The sequence below is a fragment of the Mugil cephalus genome, chromosome 5 (genome assembly GCF_022458985.1).
Source record: "Mugil cephalus isolate CIBA_MC_2020 chromosome 5, CIBA_Mcephalus_1.1, whole genome shotgun sequence".
Taxonomy (NCBI): Eukaryota; Metazoa; Chordata; class Actinopteri; order Mugiliformes; family Mugilidae; genus Mugil; species Mugil cephalus.
The window spans coordinates 2,533,809-2,560,677 of record NC_061774.1 but is presented as its reverse complement, the minus strand read 5'-3'; the positions used below and the strand labels follow the sequence as shown (position 1 = coordinate 2,560,677).

The window sequence follows — 26,869 nt, the reverse complement described above, 5'->3', positions numbered from 1 at the left end:
ATGAGCCAGATGATGGTGGTGAAAACCCAGAATTCTCTTGAAAAGGTATAGGTATAGGTGTAGGTATAGGATATAGTGTACAGGTTGTTTACTGATATATAGTGTTTGGTCAGATTTGCAGTAAAGTCTGCTCCTTCCAGAGAATGAAAAAATAACAAAACCAAACCCATCTGTCTTACTCCTGTGGCCAACTCATCCACCTATGTTTGGTTCACATGTTGTCAGGACACGTGTTTGATTTTTATCTTGCAAGGGAAAAATAAAAAGTGCCGCTATCATTTGTATTAAATTCAGTGGTCAGATTCTGAGTCCAGTCTCAATACAACGGCACTTTTCCAATACACCAGAGAGAAATGTGGGGAAAGTCCACATCTTTATTTATTTATTTTTCCTTTTTTTCCACATCTTTAGAAGCTACTTCCCCAAATTTACACCTGGGAGATTTCCAGTATAAGCAGTTCTGCTATTGACCATGGACCTGCTTCAAGTGACCAATTAGGGCTAAATGCCTTGGTTGCTCTGGGGATGGAAACGTTTGTTCACATTTCATCGTAATTCTGTCAAGGATGTAAGCTGGTGACTTTCCAGCCACAAGCCTCATGCTCTAACGTCCAGGGAATGGGCTTTTCCAGCACTTGATAAAGTCACTGATGTTTTGTTTTTTAAATCTGATTCTATTGTTTAAGAGCTGGAAAGCTCCCTGATGTAGTCTGTTGAAATACAAAGCTGGTGGTTTTGTGAAAAACATGCAGAATATTTTAGAGTCAAATACTAACTTCTGTGTTACTTCAAAAATGTATTAATTTATTTAAATGTCCAATGTCCAATGCTCAGTCAGAACAGTTAACCCAATCAGAAATGCAGATATTACTGATCAAGATAGTGTATATACCACACACTGGAATTGCTCTCAAAAAGATCCTACTTATGCTAATATTGTTGTGAGCAAATGTAGCTGTACTAATACACTTCAACAGGTAGAATATGTTGCGATGGGATGGGTCAGGGTACTTGGGCAAAAGACCGAACCTTATTTTATTTTATGTTAATGTCAGAATTAGCACATTCAAATCAACATCAAGCTTGCAGACAGCTTTACAGAACAACTCCACCCTGTTTCTGTGGTGCATAAATTATGCAATTTACCTCACAGTAGCAACGTGCAGAGGGTTGCACGTTTCAGCTTCAAACTGTATGAACAACCTGGCTAAAAAGATGAAAAAGCCAGACTTCATTTAACTGGGACTCTATACGTCCCATGGTTTCTTTTAAAGCAGAGCATTACAATGTGTCAATACCGCAGCCTTAGGCCTTATGGCCTAAGTGTTGCTCCCACTTCCTCTCTCATTTGGATCACCCTGTCGCTCCATCCAGACATGTCAACAGAACACATATGGGGAAAACCAAAACCAACTTTATCACTGTTTTCTTCTCCAGTGGAAATCCATTTTGGCACTTTTGCAACCTGTCAAAATTGGACCACACCGTGTTAGAGCAAGAGCACCGTATTTCAAGAGGAAACTTTGAAACCTGCCGTGAAGCACCGGGCTACTGTGTTGGAAAACGGACTATCATTTAATGCTTTTTCTCTCTTTCTTTCTTTTTTTTCGGAAAGGGGCCCTGTAAATCATGTCCTTTATACCTCCGGCCGGGGGTTCACTGCCGCACCACAGGGTGGGAGGAGAGCATGATGGGAAAAACATGATGGGATCTTACTTTAGTGGATTAGAGAGAGACAACGAAGAAGAAGAAGAGGGAAGAGAGTCATGGGCTGCAAAAGAGGTAAGAGGAGATATATAAACTGGATGAATGAAAGAGAGACACCGAGACAAAGTAGAAGGTAGAATATTGAAATATAGTCAGACGGAGAAAGAGTATAAACATGGTGCAATATGAAGACATAAAACTGAAGTAGAAGCAATAAAAATAGACTTTGTATTTCAAAACACACACAAGGTAACTCCATACGGCAGAAAGGGCAAAACTAATAAATAACATGACATAAATAGAGTGGTCATGGCTTCACAGCAGAACGGAGAAAAGGGAAGAAGTTGCACATATTTCATTGAGCGGTTGAAGAAATTCCAATCTCCGCTTCCACTTTCTTTATAAGTGACAATAAACACCGTGCTAATATTGCTTTGAGCAAATTTAACTGTACTAATAAACTTCAACAGGTTGTGAAGGCTGGGTCAGGGTCCTTGGGCAAAAGAGTGAACCTGAAGTGTCATTGCAATAGCAGCATACTGCAGCATTGGTGGCAAGAACATGGTGCAGCCATATAGAAAAAACTAAATACTTCTACTTTAAAATCACTCATGTTAAACACTCAAAATTGATTTTTAGACCTTCTTTGTCAGTACATCTTTTTTTATTTCAAGACTTTTGTGAGAGTAAAATAATACATTAAGTGAACGGGCGTGGGTTGGAGGAGTCGTCTGGATTTTATCTTAGAGGTGCCCCCACAAGGTCAGAAACTGAGAACTCCTGGTGTCAATCAAGAATTTATTTGTATGGCACATAACTGCATATAATGGCTAAATAGGCTTTACAGGCCCACATTAGTAACAGTTCAAAACCCAAATTTAAAAACAACAAGCCCACACCAAAAGGCTGAACAAAGTAAAAATGGGCAAACTAATGGCGTATCCGTTCCAGTATCCCAGTGAAATCTGGCAAACGTTATGGCCATTAAAACCAAGCCTTTCTCCTCTTCTTGACCCATCGCTACCATTCATAGTGACCTATGTGGAGCTTTTAAAAGACTTTCTGCTAAACCTAAACAATGCAGGTGCCAACTGCTCAGCAATTTGCCATGAAGCACACAAGAACTGGTAAGAGAGAGCAAGAACAGCAGACTCAGCAGCTGTGTTTTCCTAATGCTGAATTTATATGCGTTGTGTTTTAATACTCTGCAGTCACATAATACCCTGGAACAGAGCTGTTCATCCATAATTCTCAGATATAAATCGGTTCGGTCTCGACATCTAATATTGGCTTGTCTGACTGTGGCGGTTTTCTATGATTGATGGCACAAAAATTCAACGACGTCAGTTGCAACACAGACAGTCTGTTTGTGGGGAATCACACACATTGTGTTTAGGCAGGTGAGATGGGCTGTGTGATTAAACTATTTTTGCAAGCGTTAAGGCAACATTAAGGTCAAACCAGGAGTCGTTTCATAGAGATCGCTGGATAGAATCTTCATCACAAATACAAAACACTCATTTAACAATGAACACAGCACAGAAACAACCACAGAAACACCATACTAGCATAAACACAACTAAACCTGCAGCCAAACCACAGTGAGTCATGTGCTGCACTGATATATAATATCACCACAGACTTACTGTCTCTTGTTTCTGCTCTGACCTGCAGCATCCATTAGAAGGGATACACACACACATACACACATGTGTACACGCATACAATTTATCCAGAAATGTGCAAATGAATGCACATGCACAGCGATTGCTCCCACACAGTGGAGGAAATTATTCTGGAAATCAGGGGTGATTATTGCTGTAACAAGGCCCTGGGGATATGCTGTGTGGAGGCTAATAAAGAGAACAGTGTGAAAAAGGTTGGATGGTGAGACCAGGTGTGGCTTTTAAGCAAAACAACGTGTGTGTGTGTGTAAGTGAGAAAGTAGAAGGGACAGTATTCTTAATGAATTATTAATTTGAGTGTCATTTGTTTTAATAAATATGTATTAAGTTTAATGTGCTGTGTGTGTGTGCTTGTGTGTGCGTTTGTGTGTGTGGGTGTGTGTGTGTGTTTGTCTCTAGACGCATGACCCTGCATGTGTTTGCTTCCATGTGAGCGCGTCTGTTTATCAGTATTTCCGAATTCACCGTGGTCAGCCTTCAACCTCACTGAAATGAGGCCAGAGAGTCAAAACAATGACATCACATCCTGTCACCATAGCAACACAGGCTATTAACCTAACAACAACATGCCCTGTTATTTTGTGTACAGGCTGTCCGGTCCATTGAGTTGACATATGGTGGCCCCTTGGCAGCCCTTTAGCATCTTCACATTCACCTAGTCTCTGGAATTGATGTGTCCAGACCTGCTTCCTACCCTCTGTTAGAAAGTTCAATCCTATTACTTGGCAGCAAAGCCAATTCCAGCTTATAAACCAGCTTTGGATAATATTTCTTAGCAATGGAAGTTTCTGTCTCATAAAAAGGTGTTATACAACGTTCAGTGATAGGAGGCAGTGGAGAAGATATGAGTGCAGCCAGGTATAAGTGCCGTACTAACCCTTAAACTTTTGCACAAACTCTTCATCAAAAAATCATCAATTTATCTCGTTTTCAGATAGAAACTCCCAAGAACCAATTCATATTCAGTTTGTTTTTGTTCTCTCTGGCGCAACCAATACGTTATTTCATTCTTCCAAAATCATAGACGCAAGCATCAGTTCATATTATACTCGAACCTTCAGATTTCCACAATGTGATGACTCCACACTGGGGAGATTTTTTGACAGTTGCCGAAATATGTAAGTTCTAGATATGTCTAACATGCCAACTACACTCCCACCTCCCTACCACAGCATTTACCCACATCCTCAACTCCCACCACGATTGCAGCAGACACACGACAGACTCGCCTCCCTGGCAGCAGGTCCTTGTGGTGTTTTCTGACCTAAATTCTCGCTGACTTTCCTATCTCTAGGTATTTTAAAGTTTCCTTTCAAACAAAACAGCACTCGTCATGCTCCTTGATTCGCTACTCAGACCAGGTCCAGTGTGTTCTTACATCAAGGCTATGCTCGTATGCTGCAAACATTAAAAAAACTAGGCCAATGTGCACGACAGCAACAGGAAAGTCAACAGTGTGGTAACATTAGCTGGAGCCATGGCCAGTGTTTACAACAGGCTCTCATTCAAAAACAAGCATTTGTGTCTAATTTAGTTTTTGTTCAAAGACCTTTTCACACAGCCCATTCAAACCCATGTGGGTTTGGATTTGTTCCCCTTAACAATAAAATCCTTATTTAAAACTTGCATTTTGTGTTTTTAAGCTTGTGTTATCTTTGTCGTATATTTCACATATATTATTTTACATATATTTTAAACACTTTTTCACACCACTGTATATAACTTCATGAACCATGGGAAATGTATCTATGTAAGACTCTGTTATGCTCAACAATTTGACCTTTTATTGATCCCTGTATGGTAAATAAGCTTTCTGGGGGAAGTGACGGGTCAGGGGTTTTCACAGCAGCAACAGACCAGGGGTTGGCCCGACTTCAGCCTCTTGTTCAAAAACAGTACAGCAGTGTGGATGTTTGCTGACACAGGAATTAAAAGGTCAATCTAGTAAGCCTGGCAAAGGTGAGGTCATATTGGTATGAAGTGATGACATGATGTGTAGAAGTGTGAACCAAGTTCAGGCAGTATCTGTGAATCCACTTCATGAATCAAGCCAGCAGTGGTGTGCGTGCCACGGGCGAGGAGTGAAAACCATTTCAGCCGCACAAATATACTACTGTCAATGAAACTGAACAGAGAGCACCACTGTTCACAGTATATGGGTTATGAGGGTGGTGATGAGTTAACTTTCCTTTTTCAAATGTCACTGACTGAAAACAGACTGGACTCTGCAGTCCAAACAATAAGTAGCGGAAATTGAGAGTGGTTGAGCAAGAGGAACTCATCTGCGTGTCTGTGTGCATTTGTGTTTGTAGGCGTTTCAGTTTTTTAGAAAGAAACCATAACCACATGGAAATCATTAGCTGTAGGCTGATTCAGCCTGCTGGTGTTAAGGTGTGTTTGCACGTGAGTGTGTGGTTCTGTCACCGCCCGGTTCCACGAAGTCAAGGACCACAAACTCCACCCATGTAGTCAGACACACAAATTCAAATGCAGAGATTTCCTTCCAACTATGGTTTATAGAAAAAAAAACAGAACAGAGAGGTAGACACCATGCCCATTCCTAATACTACCCCCTGTAAATTGACTTAAGCATAATTTAGTCTTCTGCGTTAAAGTTTTGCAAAGTGTGGGGGCTGCTTTGGCTTGCACTCTGCTTGTGCTCGCTTGGTCATGAGTACGGTGGTTCTCTAGCCTTGGTCCCCCCACACCCATACAGGGGTGGTGGTTCTCGGGGGCGGGGGCTCCTGACATGACTCTGGGCACTATCAATGGTCTCACTCATATTTAGGGAATGCCCACATGCATGTGTGTTGTCACCTGCCAGCCCGTGCTGGATCACATCAAAAAGAACTGATAAGACCCGTCTATTGAGGACTAGACTACTCTTTCACTCTATCACTATTTGCCCCATCGCAGACTTCTCTCCCCCACTGGGACACCCTTACCCCAATCTCATATAATGTCGACACCCTGTGGTGTTTAACTATGTAGACAAATGCAGACAAAAAACAATAATAATAAAAAAATAAAGTGTTGCAGAGACTCTTACACTGTCGCCAACTGGTGTCGCTGGCGTGCATCTCCCCAGAAATGTAAAGCAGCAAATATGCTTCTGCGCAGGCCCACGCAAAGACCTGACACATTTAGCCTATGCTGGTGTGAGACATTTATACTTGTGTGCCTTCGCTTTCAACAATGGCAACTGAAACTTTCGCCAAAATTTAGCTGAACATGAGTCATACAAATGTCTCTATAAGATCTGTTGGGACAATTCATATATGATGGAGCTAGGCCTTTCAGGCCCTTGTATGTAAGGAGGAGGATTTTAAATTCAATTCTAGATTTTAAAGGGAGCCAATGAAGAGAAGCTAATACTGGAGTAACATGATCTCTCTTGCTAATTCCTGTCAGTGCTCTTGCTGCAGCGTTTTGAATCAATTGGAGGCTTTTTAAAGAGCTACTTGGACAGCCAGACAGTAACGAGTTACAATAATCCAGCCTGGAAGACACAAATGCATGAACTAGTTTTTCCTCATCACTCTGTGAAAGGATGTTCATAATTTTGATGATATTACGAAGGTGAAAGAAAGCAGTCCTGGTCACCTGCTTTATGTGAGAATTAAAGGACATATCCTGGTCAAATATAACACCAAAGTTTATCACAGTAGTACTGGAGGCCAAGGTAACGAAACCAGATGATTGGATAATGAATGTCTGACATGTTTAGGGCTAAATACAATGACTTCTATTTTGTCTGTACAGGTGCCAAATGGGTAAGTTGTGTAATTGATGGCAATTTCAGTTCAGTTATTAATTAGTGATAAGTAATTTCGTAATGTAATGGCATTTAAAAATATTAACATCTTACATGGTTATAGTTTAATTTATGTTTGTAGTATTATTTACATGGTAATAGTATTTGTTTAAATGCTAAGAATTAAAAAATAAGAGTTTGTAGCTTTAAGAAGGTGTGAAGATGTGGTGGACGAGGGATGGATGGTGGAGGGGCAGGAAAGTGGATGGGATGCCCGTTTTTTCTGACCATGTTCAGATCGTTTTGGACAAAAAACAGTGGATTCTTTTATGTAAATATATATACTCTTTTGTGCTTTTGTTCAATAAAATCTGAGAAGACAAACCTTTGAGAGGACACACCTTTTGGAAACACATGTCAGCCATACATTGGACATATGTGCAGGTATAGACACTTTCAGTATCACACTGTGAAACGGCACTCTACCCATGGAGCTGCACCAGACCCCTCCATTTGAAACCAGAACTGCTGAACACATTAGGAATTTAATGGGCTACTTAAAATGAGTAGGAGAGAGCAGAGGACGAGACTGCAGGAGGAAGAGCCAAAGCCAAAGGGCATGAAAGGGGCAGGGAAGTCATTGGCAAGGAGATAGGGTGGCTAAGAGAAAGAGTTTAGCTAAAGAGGGGAGTGGAGCACAAGAGGAAAGGAGGAGGGAAAGAAGGGGAGGAAAGTGAAGGGTGAACCTCCTAAAACACATAAATAGGAGAAACAAGATGTGGAGCTTTGCAGTCACTCGTCCCGACAGCCACAGTCCTCCTCTCCCCTTTTCCTCACGTCCAGCCCTCCTCTCCACCCATCTGCAGCAAACTTTCATCCATCTGGAACCCTGACCAAAACCAGTGAGTAGTCTCTACACCACACACTCAACCTGTTTTTACATGAGCATACTGAGCCTTAAAGTTGTAAGACTAAATACACTGATCTGCACAAATTGATGAAAGTGATATTTGAAACATATTGAACTTAGCTTGCATGCAAAACTACTAACATTTTTTAGACACTGTAGAACTCTGTGTCCTCATAAATTAGTCAAGCCAGAAGATATAGAGCAAGCAATTATGATAATCTGTGTAGATGGAAACATTTATTTTCAGAGAGGGATTTTACAGCGCTGAAATATTATAGTCAGACTTCAGGGGCATTGCAGGATGAAAACAAGATGCTGTTGCAACACTGGAGGAAGATATGAGGAGGTTAGCAGTGTTAGCTGGTATGTGTCCATTCTATCAAATGACTTCAAAGCAGAAATGCAGAGATTACAACTACACTCCAGGTTGCAACCACAATAACAAAGATCAAACTCTTGCTAGCTGCATCTTAATTACTACCTTCATAAGTCACAGTGGCAAAGTTTATGGTTAAAGGTTACAAATAGAAAACAAAAACAATAATTATATGCGTATCTGGCCCTGAACCCTTTTAAAAGCACAGTGACAGAGGCTGTAAATGTGCACAAAACAAATAGAGAAATCCATATTGGGAAAATAAAACTATTTGAATTCTTAGGATGAAGATGTCCATGTTAACATATTATACATATTAAGGCCAGAACAGAAAGACCAACTGAGCAGAAAAGAGACCATGCAAGAGCATGTAGCGTGTTTAAATGTGTACACTGACATATGATGGTTCAGTTTGATAAAAACATTAACCTGACTTTTGTCCTTACTTTTCATAGGTTTATTTCAGGTCCTTCATCCTCCACCCACCTGCTGCTATCATGAACACAACAAAGTATGTTCTTTCCCTCTGTCGCCTCTTTGTCATGATGCTGACACTGGGTCAAGGCATTCATTTATTGCCTGTTCCTACTGACATCCCCATGTGCACGGCCTCAGAAACTGCCCAGTACAGCCTAACGTTTACTGGCAAATGGAGCCAGGCAGCGTTCCCTAAGCAGTATCCAGTCTATCGTCCCCCTGCACAGTGGTCAAACCTTATTGGTAAGTGCAGTGTGACTTAGGATTTTCTTATTTGTCACTGCCTCATGGCTAGGTCTTTGAGAGCATGCCAGCTGGTCAGTATCTAGTTTTTTATTTAGTCATCAAAGTCTAAAAGTAGAGAAGACACGATCAACTTTCTGGGTAAGAATACTAAAGATGGCTTTGTTGGCTTTGTGTCTAGATGCAGTCTCATAAAGTCTAAAAACTCCATTAAAATCCTTTTGTGAAGACATATATTAACTGACTACTACATGATCTCCTTGCACTCTCTTTGCTTTAAGGGGTGACCCACAGCTCTGACTACCACATGTGGCAACGTAATGAGTTTGCCAGCAATGGAGTGAGGGAGTTTACAGAGAAAGGCGAGGCCTGGACGCTCATGAAAGAAGTTGAGACGGCCGGCGAACGAATCCAGAGCGTTTATGGGATCCTCTCTGCTCCTGCTGTTGTGGGAGGCACGGGCCAGATGAACACTCAGTTTGAGGTTTTCGCCAGACACTCCTACGTAAGTCTCTCAACAACTAGTTTCTTACAGTCTGGGTCAGGGCATTAAGTACACACGAGGCCTTTTACTGAGAGATGATATGATGCCTTCTTTAGCCTGGATGAGAGGCCTAAAAGACTTCTCTGGTGAAAACCACAATGTTTTAATTATATCTTTGCTCATAGTTTAAGCTATAATTTGTTTTGCCTATAAAAACTGTCCAGTACATGAATCATACAGGTTTCCAATTTGACCACATTAAAAACCAATGATTTTAACTTTATCACTCCACCAAATGATGACACCCAATGTACCTTGCAGAGGTGTACAGGTACAATTACAGTGGACATTTTGGATAATTTCTTTTCAACTAGGTGTGACCTTTAGTGTTTCAGACACATGGTTTAGACTAGGCCCAGGGTGTGGTTAGCCCATTTTCCATTGAGTCTGTTTTTTTGGGGTTTTTTTTGCTATGCCTCAGAAATGCAACTGTAAGTAAAGTGTTATATTAACCGTCAGGCGAAGCTATAAAAAAAAGACCAGGATTGTAAAAACTTTAAAATGACCAACATTTTAAAATAAGCAAAGTCTCCTACCACTCCAATTCGTTGATGATACAAAAAGTTATACTGTGAAAAAGAGGCCAATGAAGCACAACTGTTAATGCTCTTATAAAACCAACTCCTGGCTGCTTTTTCCACATGCTACACCCTAAGGAAAACACCTGAAATGTAGTAAGCCTAATTTACGTCTCTTCACATTATGCAAAACTATGCAGAAGTTGGCAGTTAAACTTCTCCTAACAAGTCTCTGGGTAGGTCATAAAATTAGGGACACATCTAAGCTAAAATATGTTAGGCTTGAACAAGAGACAAGACAAAGCCTGGGGAAAAAGTCTGTTGTAGACAGATGTTCACCAACAAAAAACAAGCAGCACTGAAGTACAGAAAAGCTGTAACAGGGAACAATGCTATGCATTGATTCAGAGTTTGCTCTAAAGTCAAATTTGTGATGTTAATTCTACTTTAACTTCCAAGAAAATCCAATTATTTCAAAAGGTACATATTCTAATTATTGTAAAGCTAATTAAATTACAGATCTGTATAAACAAACTATTTGGCTTTAACCCGCACTCCTTTTTTTCTCCCCCTTCACACTTGGGTTTAACGCCTCCATCTGCAGCTGTCGTTTATCGTGCGTATAATTCCAAGCCCAGACTGGTTTGTGGGCATGGATGGCATTGACCTGTGTGATGGCGACCACTGGAAAGAAAGTGTGTCACTGGAGCTGTTCCCATATGATGCAGGAACTGACAGCGGGTTCACCTTCTCTTCTCCCAACTTTGAGACCATCCCACAGGACAAAATCACACAGGTAGGTCAGCCCGAGCCAAGAGCAACACTACATACATCCCAAGTAAAAATCACAAAACATGTGAGCACAGAAATACGTACCAGCTACATCTGGTGTAGGCAGGAAAGGAGCACATTGTTCCAACACCTTCTGCCAGTTACTTAAGGTCACTCTCACAACATGACAGAAATGTGAATACCAGAAGATTGTGGGTTGTGGGTATACTACAAATGGTGATAACCCTGAGAACATCTCTACTATTTTCATTTCTCAAGTGTTATGCTTTGTTCATGTTCGACTCTATAGATAACCTCATCTTACCCAAGCCACCCAGCCAACTCCTTCTTCTACCCCCGTCTGAAACACCTACCACCAATTGCCAAGGTTACAATAACAAAAGTAAAGAAGAGCAATCAGATCCTTAGCATGCCAGTGGAGCCCACCCAGTCCAACCAACTACCAACAGGAAATGAGATTGAAGACAAGCTCATAAGTAAGTGTGACATTCAGAACTAATCAGAATCACTGCCCTCGTATGATTGATTGCATGAGCTAATGTAAATCAGTCATGCTTTCAAACAGGATCTTTGTGTGTCCTTTGTTCTGAGTATACTGCTTTAAGCAGATGTATGGCTTTCATGATTTTCTTAAGTGACCCCTACATCATTTATTATATGACAGTTGCAAAGTAAACAGTAGAATACGATGTTCTTGTTACAAAGTGTTGCACCAGGACTATGGCTGTGGTCATCATCCATTCAAACCAATAGCATTCACAAAATCAATAGGTGATGTGGAGTGAATATTATATCCTGGTCATGTTTACTGGGACCCAACAGAAAGACAACGGATACAGATACATATTTTCTCTGAATATACTAAATACACTGAGTAACATAAACAGGCCACAATGTTTAACTGCAAAAATATGAATGAAATGTATGAATATGACTAAATATTAATATGCAGAGGGTTCATAAGGTGTACTTGAAAGGGTAAATTCTATGAAAAACAACCATGGATCAGGCTACAATATGCAATAACTACCAGCATTAAAAGATAACTTTAAAGAAACAAAACCATACTTACTGGCCGTTATGGGAAATCAAAGTCTAATCTTGAAATCCTGATTTCCTGTATCTGCCATATATACTTCAAATAATGACATATTCAGATCATAAACAGCCTTTTACCCATCAAAACAGCACTGATGAAATTACTTTACAAATTGTAACTAAACAGTATGCTCCTTCTTTTGTCAAACTCAGATGTAAGGGTTTAAAACGTGGCAAGGATCTTGTTTTACTGACTCATACAAAAGCATTTGGGAGACATTAGAGGCCACACACAAACTCAATTTCTACCAGTCAGGAACCAGAGAAGCCAACTGAGTGTAGGGCATCAGAAAATGCCAGGGGCACATCTGGCATCCAGTGTAACTTTCCAAGTGGGACAGATGGAGAAAGTCAAAGAGCACTTAAAGACAACTTCGTAGAAATTATGCACAGCAGCGTTGAGATCATGACACCAAATGGGACACACATGCAAACGTTTTAATCAGACTTAAATCTATAAAGGTAAGCTGGATTTCCTTAATGCCCCAAACTATTTAAGACTCCTTGTTGTACAGATTATTGGTAATAATGAAAAATCTGAACAGCATGGAATAAAAGGAAGACATCTCTGAAAAAATAAACATGAAGAACGCATTAAACTCAAGCAAGTCAAGCCAACAATGCAGTAGTCAAATAACCTGTCTGTATGATTGATGTTCTCCTTGATGCCAGGGACATACATTTTATATATATATATATATATATATATATATATATATATATATATATATATATATATATATATATATATATATATAAAAAACAGAACTCCACAAACAGTGCAAATAGATGACATGACCATGAAAAGTCACGGATTTAGGAAAAAGGAACAGAGAACGTGTCAACCTGGCAAAAGAGCTGACAGTGCAGTAATCAGATTCAGCGCTCAGGGTGACTGTAATGGTTTGAGTCTGTATCACAGACTACAAGACTACAAGCCTGTTGCCCTGACTACCCACCAAACAAACAAGAGACAGTGGCCAAGAATCTGTTGGGGTTTCCTGCCCTGCTCGCAGTCCACCATCCTATGTCCATCTGTCTGTCCTTCCCCTATCCATTAATACCTCTATCTAGTTTGTGCTCTCCACCCAGACCTGGAAGGAAAGCTTTCCTTAATGATTCTGTTCCAGATTTTATCCTTGAAATCTAATGCTGAAAAATTACCTGTGCTTCTGACAGCATGTCATCGCATTTTCCATCCAACAAACATGATAAAAGAAGATGTCAAAATCAGCCTTGAGTTGACAGGAACATTCAGTCCCTCCATCCGACCAGGCGTCGGTGTGGCTTCCGTATCGTCTCCCATCCTTCTGCTTTTCCACTCTTTAAATGACAACTGTGATACAAATCAGCTGTACGCAAGCTCACAGTGAGGTTGGCTGAGGCAGTTGGACAAGTTCACAATATGGGAGACAGGTCAAGTGAAAGCAAGAGAGACATGATGTAACATAAGACTTAAATTATTACATTATTCATTAATTTAACTGATAGAAATGAATCTAAAGATAGCAAAGTGCAAAATTCATAACACTGTTTACTGTCTAGCAGCTGCACCCGGAGCATGCCAATTACCATTTGCCATTTACTGTAACTGTAGCATTTATTATTTTATTGGCTTTTAAAAGACAAGTCGCGGTTGTAGCACAGTATTTTCCCTATTAGGATACATTCACTTTTTTTTATATTTCTAAACCAATAAAAGGAACTTCCAAGAAATGCCTTGTTTTTCAATGCAATATAGCCGTACTCTGAAAAAGGAGGAAAGGCAAAGAGAGTGCGGCAGAATGATAATTGAAAGTTTATGCCCCCTGTTTCTGTGCAGATACACCCCTGGACTGTGAGGTGTCAGTATGGTCTCCCTGGGGCTTGTGCAAAGGGAAGTGTGGAGATTCAGGTATGCAGCACCGCACAAGGTACATCATAATGCACCCAGCCAACAGTGGAGTAGTCTGCCCCCTGCTGGAAGAAGAGAGGAAGTGCTTTCCAGATAACTGTTTATGACTAAGCCAAGACAGGAGGGATACGAAAGAAAAGGAGAGGAGAGACAAGAAAGAGGGGAAAGCCAGAAAAGGGAGGAAGGGCCGAAGACGGAGAAACAACAGTAAGAAGTCTGCGATATATTCACATGAGTCCCAACTATGATGAATTGGACTCACAATTTGTCCCTGGCCATACCCACTTTCTGTGGCAATATACTGACTATTGAATTGAGTCAAACCGCAAAATAAACCTCGTCTTCACATTATACTGATAGATGTTACAGCTCTGAAGAGGTGTAGTTTGGCAGAATTGCTATTAGACACCAACTCAGTTTTGGCAGATTATCAAAATTGTGAAGAGCAGTGGTGTTTTGAACATAGCCATGTGACAGCACATGTTCACCGTGTAATTGGGTTTGGTTTGACATTTCTGAAGATCACAGACATGTGTTTGCCCACAATGGATTATAACTCCCAGTAGCTTTCATCTAGGAGATTTGGAAATTTGTGAAAGTTATATAAACGAGACTTAGATCTAAAATGACCATATCTAAGAAATATAGTAGAAAGTCCAAATAAGCTGACATAAAAAAAATATTAAATAGCCAGTGTTTACAGACACACTACGGATATTGAAGAATATATTTATTGACAGGATTTTAACCTGTAGTGTACAGTATATGAAACCTGAGAGTATGATTTGTATTCCTTTATGCAATTGAGGTATTAGTTCAAGACAAAAATATGCTTCCTTTTGTTTGTATAAATAAAACTTAATATGTAAAAAATGTATGTATGTTTGGTGCAAGAGTCAATAAAATGTAAATATTTCTTAAAATGGTGTGACCTCATTGTTTGACAAAAGATGAAGAAGAACTTAACATGTGGTACGTGAGGGGCGTCTTTCCATTCTAAATAACAAGGTAGAGGATACAGGTGGTACAGGGGCAGATTCTGAATTTTCTTAATGGTATTTTCATTAAATATGTATGAAAGGTAAGCAGAGAGTCCAGAATAAGGAACTACTTATTGAAGAATATATTTAGATTTTACTCAGTATGTGATTATTCTTACACATGTCCCTATATTTCAGGGAATTTCCAAGGAAAAAAACAAAACAAAAAACAATAACAACTATAATGGACACACATGCATTATCTCAAAGAAATAAGAACAAAATTCGACAACATTTTACAGAAACTATATTTATGTCCTTTAAAGCTCAAGTTACCATTTGAATGAAAGTTATAATAAAAACATTGATTTAGGACTCATACCGCTCTGTAGAAATACTGCAGTGTAGGAGGAGAAGGGAATCTGATTCTCTACTTACTTACAGGGACGACAGCTTTTGCAGATGCTAAACACGAGGAGTGCTTAAGCTGTGTGTGGGAGTTTACTTTGTAAGTGACCTCATCTGAGGTGAACATATGGCAACTATCATATGTGATGGTTTGAATTACATTTCCCACTCAATTACACTGCAGTGCAGAGGCTATTAAGCATCAATCAATATGTCATAGTACAGTGTGCTCATGTATATTACCATCCTATGATACCCTAAAGGATAATCCAAGCCAATAAACACCTTCTTTGATTTGTGACTTGCTCTTGGAGATGAGTTTAATATCTGTCACTTTTGATTTAACGAATGCAGAGCAGGTACTTGGTGGAACAAATCTACTGCAGTGATAACATATTTAATACCATGACCCAACTGCACACCCTCAACAATTTCAAGCAATTCTTCCTGACATGTCAACAATGAGTTCCAAAGCACACGGTGCCTATCACTTCCATGTTCAATTTTGATATAATGTGTTCTAACAAGGAGAAGCTGCTGTAGTACACACTTACCTTAGCAGCTTTGCTATTGGCTCCCAAGTTAACCAGTTACAAACAGCCACAATGTCTTGTCACACAAAGTAGCACCTGGGACTTTCTCACACTCAAACGGTCTCTCACTTTTAGCCTTTGACTCCAAATTTATACCATGAGACCTAGGTGTTAGTCAATCAAAGGCTTGCTACTTTGCAGAAAGGTCTACAGGGACTACAGGATATACATTTGGTCACCACCAACTATATTCTAATATAATTGCTCACTGTTTACTTTAATATGGGTTTACGAGGGACTGGCTTTCTCCTTCAGTGTTACCTGATGTTGGCAGCGGCCATGTATTTTGATCTTGGAGAACTGGAGGAAAAATGCATCATTGAGGAGGTTCCTGAAGACACATTGGTGACTGGTGAGTCGGGAAGAAGGTCCAGTACTCACTAGTGTCCTTCATGTTGTTCTCAACTGCAATAGTAAATGTGTAATTAGCCTTAGAGAGTGTATTTAAATATTATTATTCAATTACACTACCGGTCAAAAGTTTTACAACTGACACTGAATCTCAAGCAGGTCCATTCTCAAAACTGAAATGTGATGTACATTTCAGAATGATAAAAAGCGCCTTTTTCAGGGAACAGGAAATACATTAACAACTAAAAGCTGTTTTGCAGTTGAAAAATCTTAAAAGTTGGTACTACCAGTTACTACATGTGTCCCAACTTTTCTTGAATGCTTCTGTTGCTGTCTCAGCAAAAAAAGTAGTGTTAGAACACGCTGAGGTAGTATATCATATATGAGCAGTGTTTGTGCAGTATTATACTTTACAAAGTAGTATGTTGCTTTAAAAATGTCAAGAAAAAGGCTGTTAACAATGGAAACTGACAGGACGAAGTGTGGTAGACCCGAAGCCACAACAAAATCAGAGGATTCAAATCAGAGGAAGTTTAATTGGACAACTTCAGGCCCAGCTCAATAGTGGTTGTAGTAATCAAGTCTGAGTTTCAGCTGTGAAGAGAAGACTTCAAGAGGCAGGTTTGGCAGGTCAAGTTGCAGCTAGAAAGCTGTTGCTAAGACGTTAGAATAAGAAAAAGAGGCACTGCAAAAGAAACTCTGCAAATTGACTACTGGAGACATGAAGGTGTTATGGATTGATAAACCAAACAGGACTTTTGAATGGCGTCAAGTAGGTGACAGGATGGTTCCTCAGTGGGTGAAATCAGCTGTCAAACATGGAGGAAGAAGTCTGATGGTCTGGGGCTTTCCTGCTGGATCCAGGGTCAGTGACTTATACACAGTGGTAGCTACACTGAACTAAAACAGCTATCACAGCATTCTGCAGTGCCGTACAGTACCCTCTGGTATGCATCTAGTTGGTCAGGACTTCATCCTCCAGCAAGATAATTACCCTAAACTTAAGTCCAAGCTATACCAGAGCTATCTTTGGAAATAAGAAAAAAGATGGCAAGTCTGAGAATATGGAGTGGCCAGCCCAGTCTCCAGAATAAAACCCCATTGACCTGGTTTGAGATATACTGGACAGAAGTGTGATGGCAAAGCAGCCTACAAGTGGCACACATTTATGAGAAATTCTGCAACAGAAGAGAAGTTATTTTGAAAAATAAATAAATAAATGATACTTTAATTATGTTGTGGTTTACATGTGGTTGCATTTTTAACTTCAACTGTATTCACTCTATGACTTCATTTCAGAGTAAAATGAGACATTAAACTGCATAAATTTCAATAAAAAAAAATAAATATTGGACTGTTGTAAAACATTTGACTAGTAGTGTATGTCACCATCTGAAATATAAAATCCATGCAGTTTCATGATAGTATGTACTGAGTTCAACAAAGCAAAACCTGTAAAATCCTGTTATGACTTTAAACACACTTTCACACTTTCCATTACTCCCACAGTAGAGGCAGTAGAGACTTCTTGACAATGTAAAAGAGAAACAGATTTCTCTTTACATTAACATTATCAACATCAATAATTTGATATCTTATGGGCTTAGGGTATCATGTTGAAATATTGTCACGCCAAATATTTTGTGACTTTTGGCCTTGACAACTACTGTGTGTGTCTTTGTGTGTATAAGTCTGTACTCATGTGTGAGTGTTTTTTTATGCCTTCAGGTTATTTTTTGCTGGAGCCTTGGGATCCGAAGTCATTTAGCCACAGTCCTCACTTTGGAGTCACTGTGACTGTCAGGGATCTAAGCTATGAGGTACTGAAAAAAGGGGGTTTATCACCAAAAAAGTGTCAAGAAAATGTTAATGTTAAAATAAAACTTGGCTGATTTATGCATCCAAATCAATCACTGAGAACCTGAGTTCGGGACAAAGCTGTATTTGGTTTTCAATTTCTATTGTAGAGTTGTACAGATTATAGAGTGCCATTTATCATTTTGCCCACTGATTGGTTGCAGCATTGAAATATGTTTTCAGATGTTATTTCTGAAACATTTTAAAAGGTTAAAACTGAATAAATTTCAATGGGAAAATTCACCAGCTATGCTTGACTCATCTTCTTAAAGCACTCATGTTTGATCACAACAAAACAACCAAAAGCCTAACATTGTCTTTCCTGCTCTTTAGGTTGTGATGTCCAAACGCTATGGAAAATTTGGTAAATTTACCTTCACAGCTCATACCTCTGGTCAGCACTACCTTTGCTTCCAAACAAACTCCACAAGGTTTTCTGTCTTTGCCGGTGAAAAGCTGGTAAGAGCTGTGGAAACAAAGAGAAAATTTACAATGCACAGTACAACAATTTGATAGTGAAAGTCATGAATAATTTTAGCATGACATGATAATTTTAGCCAAATAAAATAAAATAAAATAAATAAAATCCACAATTTTGTTCTGCAGAAGCTACATTTGGATGTTCAGATGGGAGAGCACCCAATTGACCACAGTGCTGAGAAGACCAAAGACAACATGGAGGCTCTGGAGAAAAGTCTGTATCAACTCATAAGCCACATGATGTACATCACCAGACAGCAGGAGTACCAGAGGGTAAATAAGAACTGAAATGCCAGGATACAATTATGTATGGTGGAAAACACAAAAGTGGGATTAGAGAAAACTCTATAAATGTTCAAGGAAAGTCTCTTCTCTCATGAAGTATGGCACATCTCTGAAGCATGATTTCATGTCTGCCTTTTATCTTTTTATTTCCACGGCTACTGTCATTCAGGAGAAAGAGGAGTTGTTCCGTCAGATGAGCGAGGACGCTAACAGCAAAGTGCTGTGGTGGGCTGTGGTGCAGACCACCATCCTGCTGTCGGTTGGTTTCTGGCAGATAAAACGACTTAAAGACTTCTTTGTTGCCAAGAAACTGGTCTGATTATGAACCCTAACCCGACCTGTGGAAGCTATCCACTGTTTGCATGTTCAACCCTCACTTGTACTTCTGTATTTTCTGTTCAGGCCTATAAATACGGACAAATTAAAGGAAGATGAGATGGAAATAATGCGCACTATGTATGGTTAAATTATCAAGGAAGTGTAAAGATGTGACAAATGCTTATGTGCTAATATTACTGTATATTTTGTCTTAAATACAATGATAATTATAGTTTTTACACACAACTTAAGGGGTTAGAACAGGGATGTAAAACTAATTTCAGGTCAGGGACCACATACAGCACAATTTTATCTCAAGTGGGCCAAATAATAACCTACAGGACACCTAAGGACAGCTCCAATTTTCCTCAATTTTTTCCCCAGGAGAATGTTTACATCGAATAAACTTCCTTAAAAAATGAAATTGTTTTGTGCCGTGGGTGATTTAATAAGCAAAGAGAAGTTGACTAGCAGTTTGATACTTTACCCCACTAAGATTAGTGTAAAACTGTGGATTATAAATTAGGAATAGTAGTTATTTTCATTGGAAAAATTGCAGTCTTCTATATAATCTTTGCACTTCGCAAATTCATGCTGACCGTTTTTGGCCCGCAGGTCGTCTGTTTGACAAATGTAGGTTAGATTAAAGCTAGTTACACGTTAACACAACAATTTACGCTAAAAATGTTTTTTATTACTATTATTATTTATAATTTCAAATGGTAACTTACTATGCATAACTAATCTTGTTGGGGTGTTTGTATGTGAAAACGGTCTGCCTTGCCTAAGAGACAGCTAGCTCATTTTAACAAGTAGCTAAAATGAGCTAGCTTTGTTATACCGTAGTCATAGATATATATACACCGTAGTTAGCATCTGGGGTAAAAACTATCGTTTTTAACGGATATCTGAAATGTCTCCTACCTACACGGGTCGTTTTGGCAACACGTTTCACCATTAACTGTCCACGAGCAAAGACAAAAAAGGTAATGTTATGTTTTAATGGCTACTTTGACATGAATTAAGAGCCTGTTAATAAATCTGGTTAGAAGTCGGCTGGTTTAGGTCCGTTATTTATTTAACGTAACGTTACCGCTAAGGTTAATTAACATTATCTTCACCGACAAGGACCACAGGTAGTAGCTACACCTATTTAGTGTGACCTGGCATATAAGTTAGTATCCATTTCATACGAAATCAAGTAAAGATAAACTGTACATTGAAAATATTCAGTCGACGTCTGGGATAGCTTTGTCATATTTGCCAACGCTAACTGAAGGGAACCGTAAGGGAACGAGCTAACGTAAATGAATCCCATTTTGCAGGTCTACAAATGTCTTTCTGGGTCTGCTGCAACTCCTGCTTCCTTTCTCCAAGCGCTGACCGCAAACTGGCTGTCACAAGCTGTGGCCATATCATCTGTAGTCTCTGTTATCAGAAAGGTAAACGAGCCCTTCCACACCATCACAACGGGGCTAAAACGATCACAACATTTACCTTAGCACGGACCTTTGGATAGATTCAAGCACCCGGTTATTTAAGTTCAGCCTGTCTGTTGCAAAAGCAAGGTGAAAATGTTATTAGACAGAGACATCTGTTGGCCCTAAGAAGATATTGCAGAGTTGATCGTTCTGTTAAACAGCTGGTATACAGGCAGCAAATTTAATCTTAACTTTCTCCTGCCCAAGGTCTCTCAAAAGACAGACATAATCCAGTGGTGCTATGCCACATATTCAAATGAAATATAGTGAAATTACACCATTGAACAGTACCCTGAACCCACTTTGGGGACCATTTATCTTTCAAGCCACTTGTGGGATCTGAATGGGCCTAAAATCACTCATACTTTCTCTAATTTGCTCCTGCTCCCAGGGTTAGACCCAGACAATTAATGCATTTTTTGTTCTCCAAGGCAGAAGCAGTTTCAGCTCATGCACTGGATTCAGCCTCATCATATCTTCTGTTTCGCATGAAGTCAGGCTTTCTGTTTTATTAGTTCTATATTTCTTTCAGGCAAGCAGGGTGAATGTTTAATATGCAGTGCCAAATGCCAAGTGTTGGCTCTCTCTGACAAAGTAAGTTTTCATTAAATAATGTTCCCTCATGGCTTTCTGAGTGATGGAACCTTGCACATTATAACATTATACTGGTTTCATTTGCTCAACCCTACTGTGACTATAATTATGCTTAATGTCTGTTTCAGAGCAGCTCTGACGTGAAGGACATGTTCTCTGACATCAACCTCGTGGCAAGCAAATACTTGACAGAATTCAGCAAAGTTTGGTCATTTTCTTGCTTCACATGTTCACAAAAGTATTAAAAAAAGCTATGTGAATTTAAATAAAATATGTTTAAAGCTATCTCTGTCTGTTATTTTTGTACTGTAAGTAGTGGTTCAGGCTTCATGTACGAGTCACTATTTTCTCCCTGCCATCAGGTTATAGCTTTCCAGACAAGACATCAAAAGAGGCTGCTGACATACTACCAGCAAAGGGTGAGATGCAATTATGAGAACCCTTATTTTTAGTGTATTTGTTTTCATTGCTTACGATGCCTGCACGCATGCAATGAACTTCATTGTTTTTGTTTCACTCGCACTGGTAAATATATTTTGCTACACAAACAATTTGCCTGACTATGAATTTTACCCCACGAAAGATCCTAAAGCGTCATTTAATTTGTTTCTGACTAGACCTAAGTCCTGCTGATAATTTATTTACATTCTGTAAATGTTCACTGTATATTTTTTTTTTAATTACAGAATGACAAGCAAGAGGAGATATTAGTGAAGATGAGGCAAGAAATGCAGCAGATGATGAAGTAAGATACGTTTATAAAACATCACCATACACATTTATAAAATGGAATGTTGTGAAAAGTTTTTTTTTTTTTTATTAAAGAAAGCTGAATGAACAGAGCGCCTACATTACTAAGCTGGAAAACTCTCTTCAGCATCAGAGGTACTGAACTGAATACACGTCTGTCAGGTTTAGCTACTTCAGCAAACATTATGCTGGTAATTAGACGAACTTATAGTGTTTTCACAAGCTGCACCACACACTTACACTATTGAAAAATATAATGTGTTATTTTAATTTGCCTCTCTTAGGTTATTTGGCCTTTTCTATTTACATTACAGTTTAAAATGTGTGTTGTTTTTCTAAATTATCGTTATACTCAAGAAAAAGACCTAATAACTAAAGATCTATGGAGGAAGTTAAACACATGCGAGTATCTTTGTTTTTGGTGACACCAGGAATCATATAAAGGTACTTACAACCAAGGGGCTGTTAGATGTCTTTACTCACTAGGTGTCACTCCTGGACTGTTATAACCAGGTCTGAATGAGTGTAAAGGGACAGGTCTTAAAATTCCAGAACAATGACCTACACCAATCAGCCACAACATTGAAACCACTGACAGGGGAAGTAAATAACATTGACCATCTCGTGACAACACAGTGTTCTGCTGGGAAACTTCTGAACCTGGCATTCATTCATGTGGATGTAACTTTGACATGTAGCACCCTGCTAGACCAGACGCAGCACCCCCACCTCACAGCAATGACACTCCTTGATGGCAGCAGCCATCCCCAGCAGGATGAAGCCTGACACACAAAAACACTTTAGGAACAACTCAAAAAACACGAGGAACAGAACAACGTGTTGACCTGACCTCCAAATTTACTAGATCCCAAACTGATAAAATATCTGTGAGATGATCCACAGAGACCCCTCCACTCCACTCAAGCCACAGAACCCAAAGGCCCCCACTAACAACATTGTGTTACCAGACACCACAGGACACCCTCAGAAGACCCATGTCCATTCTCTGATAAGCCACAACTGTTGTGGAGGCACAAGGGAGACCTACACACTATTAAGAAGGTGGTCATAATGTTATGCCTGGTTGGTGCATTTAATTACACAGGTGAAAGTAGTATATGAAAGTGATCAATCTGAGTCACTTCACAAATCAGTTTACATTCATGGAGATCTACCACTATCATTTATCAAAACTGAAGACACATCATTTTTGAAGGCTCTGTAAAGAACTAATAATAATAATAATAATTATAATAATAATAATAATGATACATTTTATTTATAAGTGCTTTTTCGGAACCTCAGGGTGACTTTACAATGAAATAAAATGAAGGTGAAATACAAAATAAAATAAACATGACAACAATAATATATAAGTAAGTAAATAGGTAATTAAATAAACAAGAAGTACATATACTGTTAGCAAAAAAACATTGAAAGGTTTTTGATCACCCTCATGTCATGTCCTCATGCTACAAATATGTCTTGTTTTGTTGGTTAATCTTATCTTTGACTCTTTTCACTCAGCGCCAAACCTTCATCTGGGTCCCATATCAGCCACAGCTCCCATGCAACACATGGACATAAACCTGGTAAGAAACAAAACAAAATCAAAACAGTTATGTTTGTTTACTGCTGCCATCAGTACAGTGCTCCCTTCTGAGAGATGATAAATATTAATATTCATTTTAGACAACATGTTTTATTGGATACCACTTAATGGACGTTGGTATTATAAGTTTTATACTAAGTGTCATATAATATCTAAAACATGCATTCATATGGATGAGGGACAGACAATGCATGTGAATGTGCTGTAATGTTGCAGTTTTTATAAATCAGTAATTTAAAGATGGTTATAACACAGAGAGTAAACTTTTTGCTGCTCTGAACACAAAAAGACTGAATCCCCGAAATGTTATGTGTCAAAGTTTAACATTAAGCATTGTTCCAGTTTTTTGAGGCCCACCTATTAAGAATAATCATTTCCTCTTTAACAAAGCTATTTGCAGAAAAAATGGAAAGCAAGCAACTTCCTTTAGAAAGATCAGAGACTCGTGTGTACCTGGTCCAATTATGTCTTTGCATAGCATGTGTGTACTGACTACATATCCTCTGATACTTCTTTGTCTATTTTAATTGCTGTTTCTTGTTCTTTTTAAGTCCAACAGATCCCATATAACCCCCATGCTTTCCTCTCGAGACACTCCTCAGCCACTAATATGTGAGTATTGTTCACTTTCTCTCTTCATGTCATTATTCCCCGTTCTCTTTGATTCGCACTCACTTCCCCCTCAGCCCATGTTCTTTTTTCTTTGCTCCCTATTGTCTCTCACTGTGCCTCAGACCTCAGAGGTAGGAGGTATTTTGCAGTGCAAACAAGTTATATCCTGGGTTCAGCCCTAATGTCTTATGTTAGCTTTAGCTGCTGTATAGATTTGCCCTGCCCTGTGGCTGTCCACACACACGCACCTGAATAAGCCACTCTTTGCTTGGCATTACACAGGATTCCCTCCTGGGATTCCTCAACATCGCTGAAACAGGATTGATTGGGTGCCTGAATCTAGTACTTCAGATGTTGTTTTATCCACGGAGACTCGTCTTGTTTGTGAACATAGAATAGACAGCAAATATTAACCCAATTTGGCAGGGGTCAGTTCATTTTTTAATTATTAATTATTTATTTAATTATTGTTGAAATGGTGCTTATTCAGTGATAAATGCCCCACAAAGCTGCTGTCAACGTGACTGAAGGGGTCTTCTTTAGTCATATGACTTTCAGGTGGTTTCCACCCACAAATCTTTCAGAATAAAATCTAAAATCCGTTTGCAACTAAATAAGACATTCTTCGAAAAAAATAAATGAAGTGCTTTCGTGTTTAGACGTATCATGTCCTGGATAACTGACAGTCTTCACAGACATATTAGAATTTTGCTTTCCTTGAAGTGATAAATAAAATAAAAGTACGAGTTAAGTCAAAGAAACAAAAACAGTCAGAAACCACTCCAGTGTTCAGCCAGCTGAATCCAACAGAACTAATGATGTGTGCTTTCCTGTCTGGCAGCAGTGAAAACATGAGCGTGGATGAAAGGAGTCTGCTCAGAAAAGTGAGTTTCATCATTTTACCCACAGTCTTTGCTTCGGGCGTGTTCTGTCTACATTATACAGCAACCTGAGTAAAGTTACTAGAAAATAAGCAACTGAAATGTCATTGCTTGAGCCGTTTCTCTGTGTATCTCTGGATTTCAGCCTAACCCTGCCTCCAGAGTGACATCTTTCAGTCCTTCACAAGACGGACGAATAAGTATGTGCTGTTCCAAAAATGAACAAAAAGATGTGTTTTCTGTGTCACATATTGACGGCAACTATGTCTGCTGGAAACGACATGGTTTCTGCTTCTTTATATCGCATGAGAAGTTCTTTGGAAAATCACGCAAATTGCACCAAATGAGATAAAACAAAATGAGGGGTCTTTGTCACTAATCATTCTCTAAAGGGATTTGACGAAGGTCGTGAGGAATAAATGAGGTGACAGCCCTGTTACTGCCAACCGCAGTGACATTTACCATTTGTTGTGGAGCTTACTGCAGCACAGGTTACATGCCGTGGGTGTTTTGCCCGGTTTCATAGCAACCTCTGTGTGCACTTGTGTGCTGCTACTTTTGAAAATTCCAACTTATTTATTGGGCTAATGCGGTGGAAGAAGAGACACATAAGCCTATAATGACCTTGAAAAATCTTGCGCACTTCTGTAATCTCTGTTTACCTGTGTGGCCTGTGTTAAGGACTAAAAAATGGATTCATCTGGTGTTTTGTTCAGGCATCATCCCCCGCACGTTGTCCCACCAGAGTTTGTCAGGCAACCACTCAGCACGCTCAGCCACAATCAGGTGACACATTTCATTTGTTATACGCATGAAATTAGTAACCTCCTAATACCTTGCTGTCACCTGTTCCACATTTACAATATTAGCATGTGCTTTGACTGTGAGTTGAATTTGATTTGTGCAGAGTAATTTAAAGCAGACATCTGCTAAAGATGAACATATGAAAATAAGAAAATGCACTCTGCTAAAACTAGTCCTCTAAAGTTTACTGTGTACTCCTAATTTAGTCAAACTTAATGTGCATTGTTCTACAGTTTGTACTTGTCCATTGAAGAGAAACCCTTAGACAGCAGTGCATCAGGAGTAATAGTTTTCATCTCCCGTCTCTCTGTCTTTCAGTCGTTATCAAGCATCACCTTTGACCCCAGATTTATCGTATGGCCATATTTCTGGATGGAAGTCCCCCATGTACAAACCTCCATCCTCCTTCAGACACCCCACATCCTCCCTGGCTTGCTCTCCTCATTAAAGCACACACACATGAACTGCTTCGCAAGTATGTTTGTGTGTCGGTTTGTTTGTTAGATTGACCACCCAGAATGTACGGGTACAATAAACGCTTTTAGCTTGACTTGAAGTCTGTGTTTTGAATACAGTAACACACAAAAAAAAATGACTTCGGTTTAGAAACATAGTTGTTATGGCCTGAAATGGTTCAGCAGGCTCAGGTTCACCTGCCACCATACTGCAGATATCCTGATCAGTTCTACCTCGCCGTTTTGGCGGATGCTGTGTATTTAAAGGTCATAAGAATTACCTCCAGTAATCCAACAGAGAAACTTCAACCCACAAAACACTACAAGCTTTCAGCCACAGGCACAATCTGACGTGAGGCTGCACCAGCACCTGTTCCACTTACAGAGATAAACTGGGATTATGTTGTTCA

The 26,869-nt window shown here is 39.4% G+C and overlaps 3 protein-coding genes across 5 annotated transcripts; all 3 read left to right on the top strand.

Moving 5' to 3' along the window:
• The first annotated feature begins 7,893 nt into the window (after positions 1 to 7,893).
• Positions 7,894 to 14,921, top strand: spon2b (spondin 2b, extracellular matrix protein). The gene is made up of 6 exons (XM_047584438.1): positions 7,894 to 8,048; positions 8,888 to 9,152; positions 9,434 to 9,657; positions 10,819 to 11,010; positions 11,296 to 11,482; positions 13,927 to 14,921. The coding sequence occupies exons 2-6, from the start codon at positions 8,930 to 8,932 to the stop codon at positions 14,103 to 14,105; spliced, it is 1,005 nt and encodes a 334-aa protein (XP_047440394.1). The 5' UTR covers positions 7,894 to 8,048; positions 8,888 to 8,929; the 3' UTR covers positions 14,106 to 14,921.
• Positions 14,922 to 16,031: 1,110 nt separating this feature from the next.
• On the top strand, positions 16,032 to 19,677 carry si:ch211-255i20.3 (transmembrane emp24 domain-containing protein 11). Its single transcript, XM_047585335.1, has 5 exons — positions 16,032 to 16,331; positions 18,059 to 18,150; positions 18,521 to 18,646; positions 18,794 to 18,940; positions 19,122 to 19,677. The coding sequence occupies exons 1-5, from the start codon at positions 16,202 to 16,204 to the stop codon at positions 19,269 to 19,271; spliced, it is 645 nt and encodes a 214-aa protein (XP_047441291.1). The 5' UTR covers positions 16,032 to 16,201; the 3' UTR covers positions 19,272 to 19,677.
• Positions 19,678 to 20,094: 417 nt separating this feature from the next.
• On the top strand, positions 20,095 to 26,531 carry LOC125008321 (probable E3 SUMO-protein ligase RNF212). 3 transcript variants are annotated; one of them, XM_047585517.1, is made up of 13 exons: positions 20,095 to 20,256; positions 20,596 to 20,712; positions 21,284 to 21,345; positions 21,474 to 21,548; positions 21,708 to 21,764; positions 22,032 to 22,090; positions 22,171 to 22,230; positions 23,623 to 23,687; positions 24,259 to 24,319; positions 25,164 to 25,203; positions 25,346 to 25,400; positions 25,917 to 25,986; positions 26,323 to 26,531. In XM_047585517.1, exons 2-13 carry the CDS (start codon positions 20,604 to 20,606, stop codon positions 26,450 to 26,452), a joined length of 843 nt encoding a protein of 280 aa, XP_047441473.1. In that variant the 5' UTR covers positions 20,095 to 20,256; positions 20,596 to 20,603; the 3' UTR covers positions 26,453 to 26,531. The 3 variants fall into 3 exon arrangements, with proteins under 3 accessions (XP_047441473.1, XP_047441472.1, XP_047441474.1); XM_047585516.1 differs by having other exon boundaries at positions 25,161 to 25,203; XM_047585518.1 differs by lacking the exon at positions 22,171 to 22,230 and having other exon boundaries at positions 25,161 to 25,203.
• The last annotated feature ends 338 nt before the right edge of the window (positions 26,532 to 26,869 follow it).